This window comes from Gigantopelta aegis, chromosome 12 (assembly GCF_016097555.1).
Source record: "Gigantopelta aegis isolate Gae_Host chromosome 12, Gae_host_genome, whole genome shotgun sequence".
NCBI lineage: Eukaryota > Metazoa > Mollusca > Gastropoda > Neomphalida > Peltospiridae > Gigantopelta > Gigantopelta aegis.
This window is the reverse complement of record NC_054710.1, coordinates 1,184,690-1,196,726: the sequence shown is the minus strand read 5'-3', so window position 1 is coordinate 1,196,726 and position 12,037 is coordinate 1,184,690. Positions and strand designations below refer to the sequence as shown.

General features: G+C 39.1%; 1 protein-coding gene across 1 annotated transcript; it reads left to right on the top strand.

Annotated features, from left to right (window-relative positions):
* The first annotated feature begins 485 nt into the window (after positions 1-485).
* Positions 486-4,431, top strand: LOC121386543. Its single transcript, XM_041517482.1, is given in 2 exon segments — positions 486-588; positions 3,479-4,431. Coding segments are annotated over 2 exon segments (1,056 nt in total).
* The last annotated feature ends 7,606 nt before the right edge of the window (positions 4,432-12,037 follow it).

Genomic DNA, 12,037 nt, shown 5'->3' with positions numbered 1-12,037 from the left:
ATTTCGTGTTATTTATAAGGTGACGAAGCTGGGGGTGGGCTTATTTATGAATGAGGGCCTAATTTCTTAAATGCTATCAAAACGGAGGGGGTCTTATTCACAGATATGGGCTAATTATTTAGTAGTTTATTACTAATAATAAACTTTGTTTATAAAGAACCAATAATACACTAATCACTTGATTACTTATTGGCCCATTAACAACCAATGTAAATATTACATATATTTTCACACATGCAGTGGCTGTATCTCCACTTGGGTAATTAGGCTATACATATATGTATGTTGACCCACATAGGACAGTTTACTGCATGCATGTAGCTGCAGGGCATCTTGCTTAGGCCCCTAGAGATAGCATTTACAATGGGGGTAACCTGGCATCAGCATATGGAAGGTTATACAGTGAACACAACAACACTCAAACATCAACATCATGTTCTGAAGACGAGATAGGAAATTTGGATAGGTTTGGCTCAGTAGCAGGGATGTCTATGTGGAAGAAGAATACCACACCAAACGGAATTCCATCTAACATGCTATCACACATGGATGCTTTAACCCCATCATTACAAAGAGCAATTCGGGAAGGTAAGAACGTAAATCTTCGGTTATTACTGTTGGAAGGGTTCGAGTTTGATGCAAAACATTTAGACACAGACACACAAAAATTAAACAGAAGACTAGCTCAACCACTATCAATTACAGAATTCATCACTGCTTTTTCCAAATATAAAAGTTGCATGACTGAAACCTATCCACAAAGACAGCGTGAGCTAGACCTATATGAAAACATCATTATCAGACTCCACAACCAGTTTCCCAACAGCCCAGCCTTCTATGACTACCACAAAATGTTCGCTTCTAGAGCAGCAGAAGCTTTAAGACGTTCTATTAAGGTAGACTGGTCATACATGGACCAAGACATTTACAGTCTGGTTACAGCAGGCAGGCAGGGACACTTGTGCAAGAGCTGTGGTAGCATGACACATGCATCAGCTGACTGCACAATGTATAACTCCAGTGATCAATGGTATAATGCTCCCACACAACACTGGGACGGTCCATCTAGAGACAGAAGTACTGGCAATGATATCCATGGAAGGTAATATGGGATGACAGATGTATCAGTTTCATGTACAAGAAGATGCCAAGCTGCCAGATGTTACAACACCTGTGAATGTTAACCTTCTGACTACTGCAGGCGAGATATCTCGCCCGACGTCACGTCAGTCGATATACTGTACACTGTATACAGTGCATTCCCCAATTCATATTTCCCGCCGTTTTGCACACGACACTCACCGGAAACGGAAATATAATTAAAGAAAAAAGATTTTTTTTCAAAATAGTGGTTTTTGTTTTGATTTTTTCAATTGAAAATACCTTCAAATTGCCTTGGTTTTCGGCAAGTATTTTCGCTTGACAACAATGGCGGCACGTCGCGGTAATTTTCAGGGATCGATAGCTGATTGTAACAGCTAATTTGATAATAAATTTGATCGTTTTACCAACAACGAAAATTACCAAATATTGCAATATGAATCGTAGTTCGGGTTTTAAAAAAAAGTCTGGTAAAAAACCCACTGTTATCGGGAATAATGGACATAAATACTGGACAGCTGGCCACAAATGCCTGTAAGTAAACGCAACTTTTTCGATTTATTGCCTAATTTTAATCACCATTAGCCGATCTAAAATAATAAAAATTACAAAAAAAGACACGAAAATAATACTTACCGATTCATATATGAACTTTATTTCATGTATTTATGAAACATTTAAGTGAATATATGTGAGTAAAAATTATAAACTTGTACCCACTCAACGTGGTTTTTGTTAAAAATTAATCCAGTAGTCTAAAGGTTAACAGATTAAGACTGCAACTAAAAATGCATCCTGACACAAAGTTAACACAATTCTTGTGTGACAGCTTTAAGAATGGGTTCGACACATTAGTATCAAAATTACCAGAGGTTAGCAAAGTATGTGACAATTTACAATCAGCACTAAAACAGCCGGAAATTGTAACAAGTCTGATAAAAGAAGAGTGTAAGAAAAACTTGTTATTAGGTCCATTTAAAACACCACCATTTTCAACATACCGTGTCAGTCCTATTGGTATTGCCACTGGTAAATATTCTAACAAACATAGGTTGATAGTAGACCTGTCATCACCACACAATGATTTACAGTGTGACAGCATCAATGATTCTATTGATAAGGAGCAGTGCAGCCTAAAGTATGTAAAAATAGATGATGCTATAAAAATTATACAGCAGAAGGGAAAGGGTGCATTATTATGTAAATTTGACATTTGTGATGCATTTAAATTGTGTCCCATACGCAAAGAACAGTGGCATATATTTGGCATCAAATGGCAGGAACAATTTTACTTTTATCACAGATTAGTGTTTGGATCAAGATCATCACCAAAATTATTTGATTATCTATCACAGGCTATATGTTGGATTGCATTGAACAATTACCAAGTTCCGGTTATACTGCATCTGCTTGATGATTTTTTGACTATTGACAGTCCGCAAGCATGCGCTGAACGTACCATGGCTATAGTTTCTACAATATTTCACCGTCTTAACATCCCTTTATCTGAGAAGAAAACAATAGGGCCAACTACAGTTTTGGAATATTTAGAAATTATCTTAGACACTGACTGCATGGAAGCTCGTTTACCAGTAGAGAAAGTTGATCGAATGGTCCAATTTTTAGAGGGAGTAATTCAAAGCCCAACTTGTACAAAAAGGCAGTTACTACAGCTACTAGGACATCTCAACTTTGCTTCTCGGGTTATTTTGCAAGGTCGTTCCTTTGTATCTCATCTGATTACACTGTCAACTACAGTTAGCAAACTGCATCATTACGTGAAACTGAATAATGAATGTCGTCTGGATATTACTATGTGGCTGAGGTTTTTGAGTAACTGGAATGGGGTATCAATGTTCTATGACAGCAAACTAACAAATGCTGCAGATATGCAGTTATATACAGATGCCTCTTCAACCATAGGATTTGGTGGTTATTTTAATGGTTTGTGGTTTGCTGAGAAGTGGTCTCCAGATATTCTAGCCCAGTTAAAGACGCAATATCAATGGCTTTTATGGAATTGTACCCTATTGTAGTTGCTGCAGTTATATGGGGGAAATCGTGGGCAACAAAACAGATTCTTTTTCACTGTGACAATCTATGTACGGTAGACATTATTCGAAGGGGTAGATCACGTTCACCTCTTATAATGACCTTAATGAGACAACTTACTTGGTGTGCAGCAAAAAACTATTTTACTCTATTGGCTGCACATATTTCACGAGTTAATAATTCTGTTGCTGATCATTTGTCACGTTTGCAGATCGAGAAATTCTTCGAAGTATGCCCACAAGCCAGTCCTACACCAGTGGCCTGCCCTCCGCATTGCGAGATAATGTGGCAATGAGTAACACAGTAAACTCATTGTGACTAGCAGCTGTCAAGAAAACCACCAGAACAGCATACTCTACAGGATACAGCACCTTCGTGAGTTTCCTTACCATGAACGGAGTAAAGTGGCAAACCTTAGATCTTCCACCCATAAATGAAGAAATTCTGATATATTTCGTTGGGCATTGTTTCCAATCCCTCTGACTGCAACTGAGCACCATCAAGTTGTATCTGTGTGGTATACGATTTCAGTATATTCAACATTCAGGACATAATCCACTGAATACAAAGGAGGGAAATCCACTTCCACGCCTATCATTAATCCTGCAGGCAGTTAAGAAATCACAAGTTCAACATGTTCAACATCGATTGCCTATTACATTTGACATTCTACTTAAAATAGTGAATGCTGTTCGAAGTGCATCATATTCACAATTCTTTAAATCGGTCATCCATACAGTGTTTTGTGTTGCGTTTTATGGCTTCCTGAGATGTGGAGAATTCACAGTGAATAGCGAGTTTGATTCTTTTTCTCATTTGTGTATTGGTGATGTCAGTTTTAGGGAAAGAGAACATTATGTGATTCTTAATTTAAAAGGATCTAAAACGGATCCAGGTAGAAGAGGAGTAGCCATTGTGTTATTCAAAAATGGCCTCCCAGTATGTCCTTTCAATGCATTAATAAAGTTTGTGCCAGTCAGGTTGTCACAAGGAGCTGGACCATCAGACCCTCTATTTATTATGGACAATGGTAAACCCCTATCACGTGAGGTGTTTATCACAGCACTGAGACATGTTCTAACTATATCAAACATTGATGCACGTATGTTCAGTGGACATTCATTTCGTTCTGGGGCAGCAACCTCAGCAGCGAAAGCTAGGTTAGAAGACCATTTAATAAAAACTTTGGGTAGATGGAACTCTGACTCATATTTGCGTTACATTAAAACTCCTCTACAGAGTATCAGACAGGCACAGCTTGCCATGTCAACTAAGTAGAGGGCTGAGCACAGTGCAACTTATATTCAGATTACAATACTTGTTCATCATGTTTGTCATATTAGTAAATTTCTTGATTTATATATCTGATATACAAATATTGTAACAGATATCTAACACAGTATGTATATGTGTTGTTTAACAATATATTCTTCCTTGGGGCTTCAGATGATAGTCTTACACATATCACACTATCACCTTCATTTTGGGCATTTTCAAACTTTTATTATTCACTTGGATACTTAAAGTGCAATTCACAATTAAATGACATCAAGTGGAGATTATAAGGTACACACTTATAGATTGCATTTAATCAGTATACTAGCTCTGCACGGACAGGGCCCTACTCCCGGAGGCAGCGCTGATGGGATCTTACTTTAGACACACCCTCAGACAGCGTCGAGGGGATCTTTATCTTACAGGTACGTTCTCCCTAAGACAGCGTCGAGGGAAGCGTAACTTACACACTCCCTAAGACAGCGTCGAAGGGATCCTTGCTTTATCTTACACACTCCCTAAGACAGCGTCGAAGGGATCCTTGCTTTATCTTACACACTCCCTAAGACAGCGTCGAAGGGATCCTTGCTTTATCTTACACACTCCCTTAGACAGCGTCGAAGGGATCTAAGCTTACAGGTGCATTATCCCACAGACAGCGTCTAGGGAAGTGTAACCTACACTACACACTCCCGGAGACATTGTCAATGGGATCTTCCATAGGTATGTGTAGACTTTCATCAGTTCCCAAGGCCATATATAGTTTTGAAGAATGAGGTCATGTTTAAATATTAGTAGATGTATATATAGTGTCTAGTTTATAAAATTTGTTTATTCATTGAGTATATAAATGTATTGTTTGTTAGTAATACATTATTTACAAAAAGTATCTGTGTTGGTTGTTTATAAATAGTAGTTTATTACTAATAATAAACTTTGTTTATAAAGAACCAATAATACACTAATCACTTGATTACTTATTGGCCCATTAACAACCAATGTAAATATTACATATATTTTCACACATGCAGTGGCTGTATCTCCACTTGGGTAATTAGGCTATACATATATGTATGTTGACCCACATAGGACAGTTTACTGCATGCATGTAGCTGCAGGGCATCTTGCTTAGGCCCCTAGAGATAGAGGGAGATGGGGCTATTATTAACTGACCCACAACAAAGCTGCAATCTGATTGGTTAATAGGTCTGTAACATGCATGTGTACCAAGCACCTTTCTCTTTGTTCACTTGCAAGACACTGGCCAACAGGTCACAGGCAACTCCCAGCAGTGTTTCAATATTACCAGCAGTGTTTCAACTTGGAAATCAAGTGTTTTAATGTAGACATTTACCACCAACCACCCCACCACCAACCTCTTACTGGGCTGATGAATGGCTACATATATTTGGATTTAAACAAACAAACAAAAATAATAATAATAATGAAAACAACAAAAACATTTTTAAATTAGTATTGATTGATACATAAAGAGCATTCATATGGCATTTTCAAACTTTTATTATTCACTTGGATACTTAAAGTGCAATTCACAATTAAATGACATCAAGTGGAGATTATAAGGTACACACTTATAGATTGCATTTAATCAGTATACTAGCTCTGCACGGACAGGGCCCTACTCCCGGAGGCAGCGCTGATGGGATCTTACTTTAGACACACCCTCAGACAGCGTCGAGGGGATCTTTATCTTACAGGTACGTTCTCCCTCAGACAGCGTCGAGAAAAGCATAACTTACACACTCCCTGAGACAGCGTCGAAGGGATCCTTGCTTTATCTTACACACTCCCTAAGACAGCGTCGAAGGGATCTAAGCTTACAGGTGCATTCTCCCTCAGACAGCGTCTACGGAAGTATAACCTACACTACACACTCCCGGAGACATTGTCAATGGGATCTTCCATAGGTATGTGTAGACTTTCATCAGTTCCCAAGGCCATATATAGTTTTGAAGAATGAGGTCATGTTTAAATATTAGTAGATGTATATATAGTGTCTAGTTTATAAAATTTGTTTATCCATTGAGTATATAAATGTATTGTTTGTTAGTAATACATTATTTACAAAAAGTATCTGTGTTGGTTGTTTATAAATCCGGTCAAATACGGTATGTATTATCATATGTTATTATTTCATCCTCCTGTAAACCATCTTGTCACGTCTATACTATTTATTATGTATGTTCCTCTAACACTGTTGTGGAACGGCCTGAGTGTAATAAAGTTCTGTTCTGTTCTGTAGCATTTCCTCACTTTCATCTGATCTATCGTTTAATTTTTCTTTTGGTTTTATTTTTCGTTAGGTTTCATATTTTGTTTGGTTTTATCTCTAGCTATATTTCTTATTAACTTCAGTTATTAAATAATCATGTTCCAGAATCTGAGGAACATTACTTAGTTATATTGAATGTATAAAGAATGGTCAGAGAATCTACAATGGGGTTATAGTCATACAAATTGGGTAATGTCAGATATAATGGACATCGCAAGAGATCAAAATAATCATGATGGACCAATGAACAGTGGCACAATCTGAGGGGCAGCACTGGCTATCAAGTGACAGTCTTTTTAGAATCACTTCTGGTTTTGACTCCAAGATGCAGCCATGTCGATAATTTGTGTTCTCTGGGTTGTATCATTTGGGTGTTTTTACTTTCTGTTCTTGCTTCTATAGGAATGTAATTATATTATTCCAGACAATATCTGCAAGGCTCATGTATTAATATCTTATTGATTGAAACATAGACATGTCAGGGAGTTGATTAGACAGAAGTAGAAATAATAATTTTCCGAACAGACTTAAGGTACCGAGGGCTGGCCAAAAGTACTTGTCCGCTCACCCCAGACAAGTAAAAATTTGCTCAGACGATTAAAATTTACAATTCATTCGTCCGCCGTGTAACCGAAATTTAAGCTTGATGCATCCATATTTACAATCTGCAAATATTAGGGTAATTAGAATAAATACTTACCTAGAAACCATTTAGTGCACCTAGGATGGTTCATAAGATCCGAGTACATCAATCTATGCTCAAAAATCGAATGAATGGACGCCAGATATCCCCCATACTCTCTGCAAGTGTCAGCTGCTTTACTGTAATCCATTGTCCGAGGAAAAAACTCATAAAATATAGCTGGCATCGGATGAAGCACTAAGTCACTTCCAACTACAGGGAAGTTCATAGCCAATAGCTTAGGACTCTTACTCTGAGGTGGAACATCTGTAAAAGAGAGAGCATGCTATACATTTGTTATCCACATGGTTGATAACCGAGTTAATAAAAACCCTACGAAACACATCTGCAATAACAACTTTATTTTGTTTGGTCAATGGTTCAGGGGAGAGTATGACTGTTTTTGGATTTTGAGACAAGACGGAGTCAAGACCCAAAATCCTTCTTCTTTTTTTTACGGGAGGTGGGGTGGACAAATCGTTATACATTGTAAACCACATAATAGAATTGCCCTGCTATAAACACAGGAAGTGCCTGCACCGTTCCATTTACATAGCTGTATGTACAAAAACAGCTGGATGATTACCTCTCATTAGCATATTCTGTTTATTGTAATAGCAAAAACACTGAATTCCACGTGCCAAACAGTCAACTGATTGATTGGTGGCTTATCTGCAAGTACAAGTGCACCTTGTACTGTAACCAAATCACCTTAATGAATATATGCCTATAACAAATTGAATATCAGGTATATATACCTGATATTTAATTTGTTTCAATACATGCCTATACCTCTGATATTCAATTTGTTTCAATATATGCCTACATGTATACCTCTGATATTCAATTTGTTTCAATATATGCCTATACCTGATATTCAATTTGTTTCAATACATGCCTATACCTCTGATATTCAATTTGTTTTCATATATGCCTAAACCTGATATTCATTTTGTTTCAATATATGCCTATACCTCTGATATTCAATTTGTTTCAATATATGCCTACATGTATACCTCTGATATTCAATTTGTTTCAATATATGCCTATACCTCTGATATTCAATTTGTTTCAATATATGCCTATACCTCTGAATATCAATTTGTTTCAATATATGCCTACATGTATACCTCTGATATTCAATTTGTTTCAATATATGCCTATACCTCTGATATTCAATTTGTTTCAATATATGCCTATATATACTTCTGATATTCAATTTGTTTCAATGCATGCCTATACCTCTGATATTCAATTTGTTTTAATATATGCCTATACCTCTGATATTCAATTTGTTTTAATACATGCCTATACCTCTGATATTCAATTTGTTTCAATACATGCCTATACCTCTGATATTCAATTTGTTTTAATATATGCCAATACCTCTGATATTCAATTTGTTTCAATGCATGCCTATACCTGATATTCAATTTGTTTCAATATAATCCTATACCTCTGATATTCAATTTGTTTCAATATATGCCTATACTTCTGATATTCAATTTGTTTTAATATATGCCTATACCTCCGATATTCAATTTGTTTTAATATATGCCTATACCTCTGATATTCAATTTGTTTCAATATATGCCTATACCTCTGATATTCAATTTGTGTTAATGCAGTTGCCGTTTGGCACTCAGGCACTTCGGTCATTGCTGTACTATGTAGTCTCGTGTCTATCCATGCAGTTGCCGTTTGGCACTCAGATACTTCAGTCATTGCTGTGTTATGTAGTCTCGTCTCTATCCATGCAGTTGCCGTTTGGCACTCCAGCACTTCAGTCATTGCTGTGTTATGTAGTCTCGTGTCTATCAATGCAGTTACCGTTTGGCACTCCAGCACTTCAGTATTTGCTGTGTTATGTAGTCTCGTGTCTATCCATGCAGTTGCCAAGTGGCACTCAGGTACTTCAGTCATTGCTGTACTATGTAGTCTCGTGTCTATCCATGCAGTTGCCGTTTGACACTCCAGCACTTAAGTCATTGCTGTACTATGTAGTCTCGTGTCTATCAATGTAGTTGCCGTTTGGCACTCCTGCACTTCAGTCATTGCTGTGTTATGTAGTCTCGTGTCTATCAATGCAGTTGCCGTTTGGCACTCTAGCACTTCAGTCCTTTTTGTGTTATGCAGTCCTGTGTCTATCAATGCAGTTGTCGTTTGGCACTCAGGCACTTCAGTCATTGCTGTACTATGTAGTCTCGTGTCTATCCATGCAGTTGCCGTTTGGCACTTCAGTCATTGCTGTGTTATGTAGTCTCGTGTCTATCAATGCAGTTGCCGTTTGGCACTCCAGCACTTCAGTCCTTGTTGTGTTATGTAGTCTCGTGTCTATCAATGCAGTTGCCGTTTGGCACTCAGGCACTTCAGTCCTTGTTGTGTTATGTAGTCTCGTGTCTATCAATGCAGTTGCCATTTGGCACTCAGGTACTTCAGTCATTGCTGTGTTATGTAGTCTCGTGTCTATCAATGCAGTTGCCGTTTGGCACTCAGGCACTTCGGTCATTGCTGTACTATGTAGTCTCGTGTCTATCCATGCAGTTGTCGTTTGGCACTCAGATACTTCAGTCATTGCTGTGTTATGTAGTCTCGTGTCTATCCATGCAGTTGCCGTTTGGCACTCAGACACTTAAGTCATTGCTGTGTTATGTAGTCTCGTGTCTATCATGCAGTTGCCGTTTGGCACTCCAGCACTTCGGTCATTGCTGTACTATGTAGTTTCATGTCTATTCATGCAGTTGCTGTTTGGCACTCAGGCACTTCGGTCATTTCTGTACTATGTAGTCTCGTGTCTATCCATGAAGTTGCCGTTTGGCACTCCAGCACTTCGGTCATTGCTGTACTATGTAGTCTCGTGTCTATCCATGCAGTTGCCGTTTGGCACTCAGGCACTTCGGTCATTGCTGTGTTATGTAGTCTTGTGTCTATCCATGCAGTTGCCAAGTGGCACTCAGGTACTTCAGTCATTGCTGTACTATGTAGTCTCGTGTCTATCCATGCAGTTGCCGTTTGACACTCCAGCACTTAAGTCATTGCTGTACTATGTAGTCTCGTGTCTATCCATACAGTTGCCGTTTGGCACTCAGGCACTTCGGTCATTGCTGTGTTATGTAGTCTTGTGTCTATCCATGCAGTTGCCAAGTGGCACTCAGGTACTTCAGTCATTGCTGTACTATGTAGTCTCGTGTCTATCCATGCAGTTGCCGTTTGACACTCCAGCACTTAAGTCATTGCTGTACTATGTAGTCTCGTGTCTATCAATGTAGTTGCCGTTTGGCACTCCTGCACTTCAGTCATTGCTGTGTTATGTAGTCTCGTGTCTATCAATGCAGTTGCCGTTTGGCACTCCAGCACTTCAGTCCTTGTTGTGTTATGCAGTCTTGTGTCTATCAATGCAGTTGTCGTTTGGCACTCAGGCACTTCAGTCATTGCTGTACTATGTAGTCTCGTGTCTATCCATGCAGTTGCCGTTTGGCACTTCAGTCATTGCTGTGTTATGTAGTCTCGTGTCTATCAATGCAGTTGCCGTTTGGCACTCAGGCACTTCAGTCTTTGTTGTGTTATGTAGTCTCGTGTCTATCAATGCAGTTGCCGTTTGGCACTCAGGCACTTCAGTCCTTGTTGTGTTATGTAGTCTCGTGTCTATCAATGCAGTTGCCATTTGGCACTCAGGTACTTCAGTCATTGCTGTGTTATGTAGTCTCGTGTCTATCAATGCAGTTGCCGTTTGGCACTCAGGCACTTCGGTCATTGCTGTACTATGTAGTCTCGTGTCTATCCATGCAGTTGTCGTTTGGCACTCAGATACTTCAGTCATTGCTGTGTTATGTAGTCTCGTGTCTATCCATGCAGTTGCCGTTTGGCACTCAGACACTTAAGTCATTGCTGTGTTATGTAGTCTCGTGTCTATGCATGCAGTTGCCGTTTGGCACTCCAGCACTTCGGTCATTGCTGTACTATGTAGTTTCATGTCTATTCATGCAGTTGCTGTTTGGCACTCAGGCACTTCGGTCATTTCTGTACTATGTAGTCTCGTGTCTATCCATGAAGTTGCCGTTTGGCACTCCAGCACTTCGGTCATTGCTGTACTATGTAGTCTCGTGTCTATCCATGCAGTTGCCGTTTGGCACTCAGGCACTTCGGTCATTGCTGTGTTATGTAGTCTTGTGTCTATCCATGCAGTTGCCAAGTGGCACTCAGGTACTTCAGTCATTGCTGTACTATGTAGTCTCGTGTCTATCCATGCAGTTGCCGTTTGACACTCCAGCACTTAAGTCATTGCTGTACTATGTAGTCTCGTGTCTATCCATACAGTTGCCGTTTGGCACTCAGGCACTTCGGTCATTGCTGTACTATGTAGTCTCGTGTCTATCCATGCAGTTGCCAAGTTCAGTCATTGGCACTCAGGTACTTCAGTCATTGCTGTACTATGTAGTCTCGTGTCTATCCATGCAGTTGCCGTTTGGCACTCAGGCACTTCGGTCATTGCTGTACTATGTAGTCTCGTGTCTATCAATGCAGTTGCCATTTGGCACTCCAGCACTTCAGTCATTGCTGTGTTATGTAGTCTCGTGTCTATGCATGCAGTTGCCGTTTGGCACTCCAGCACTTCGGTCATTGCTGTACTATGT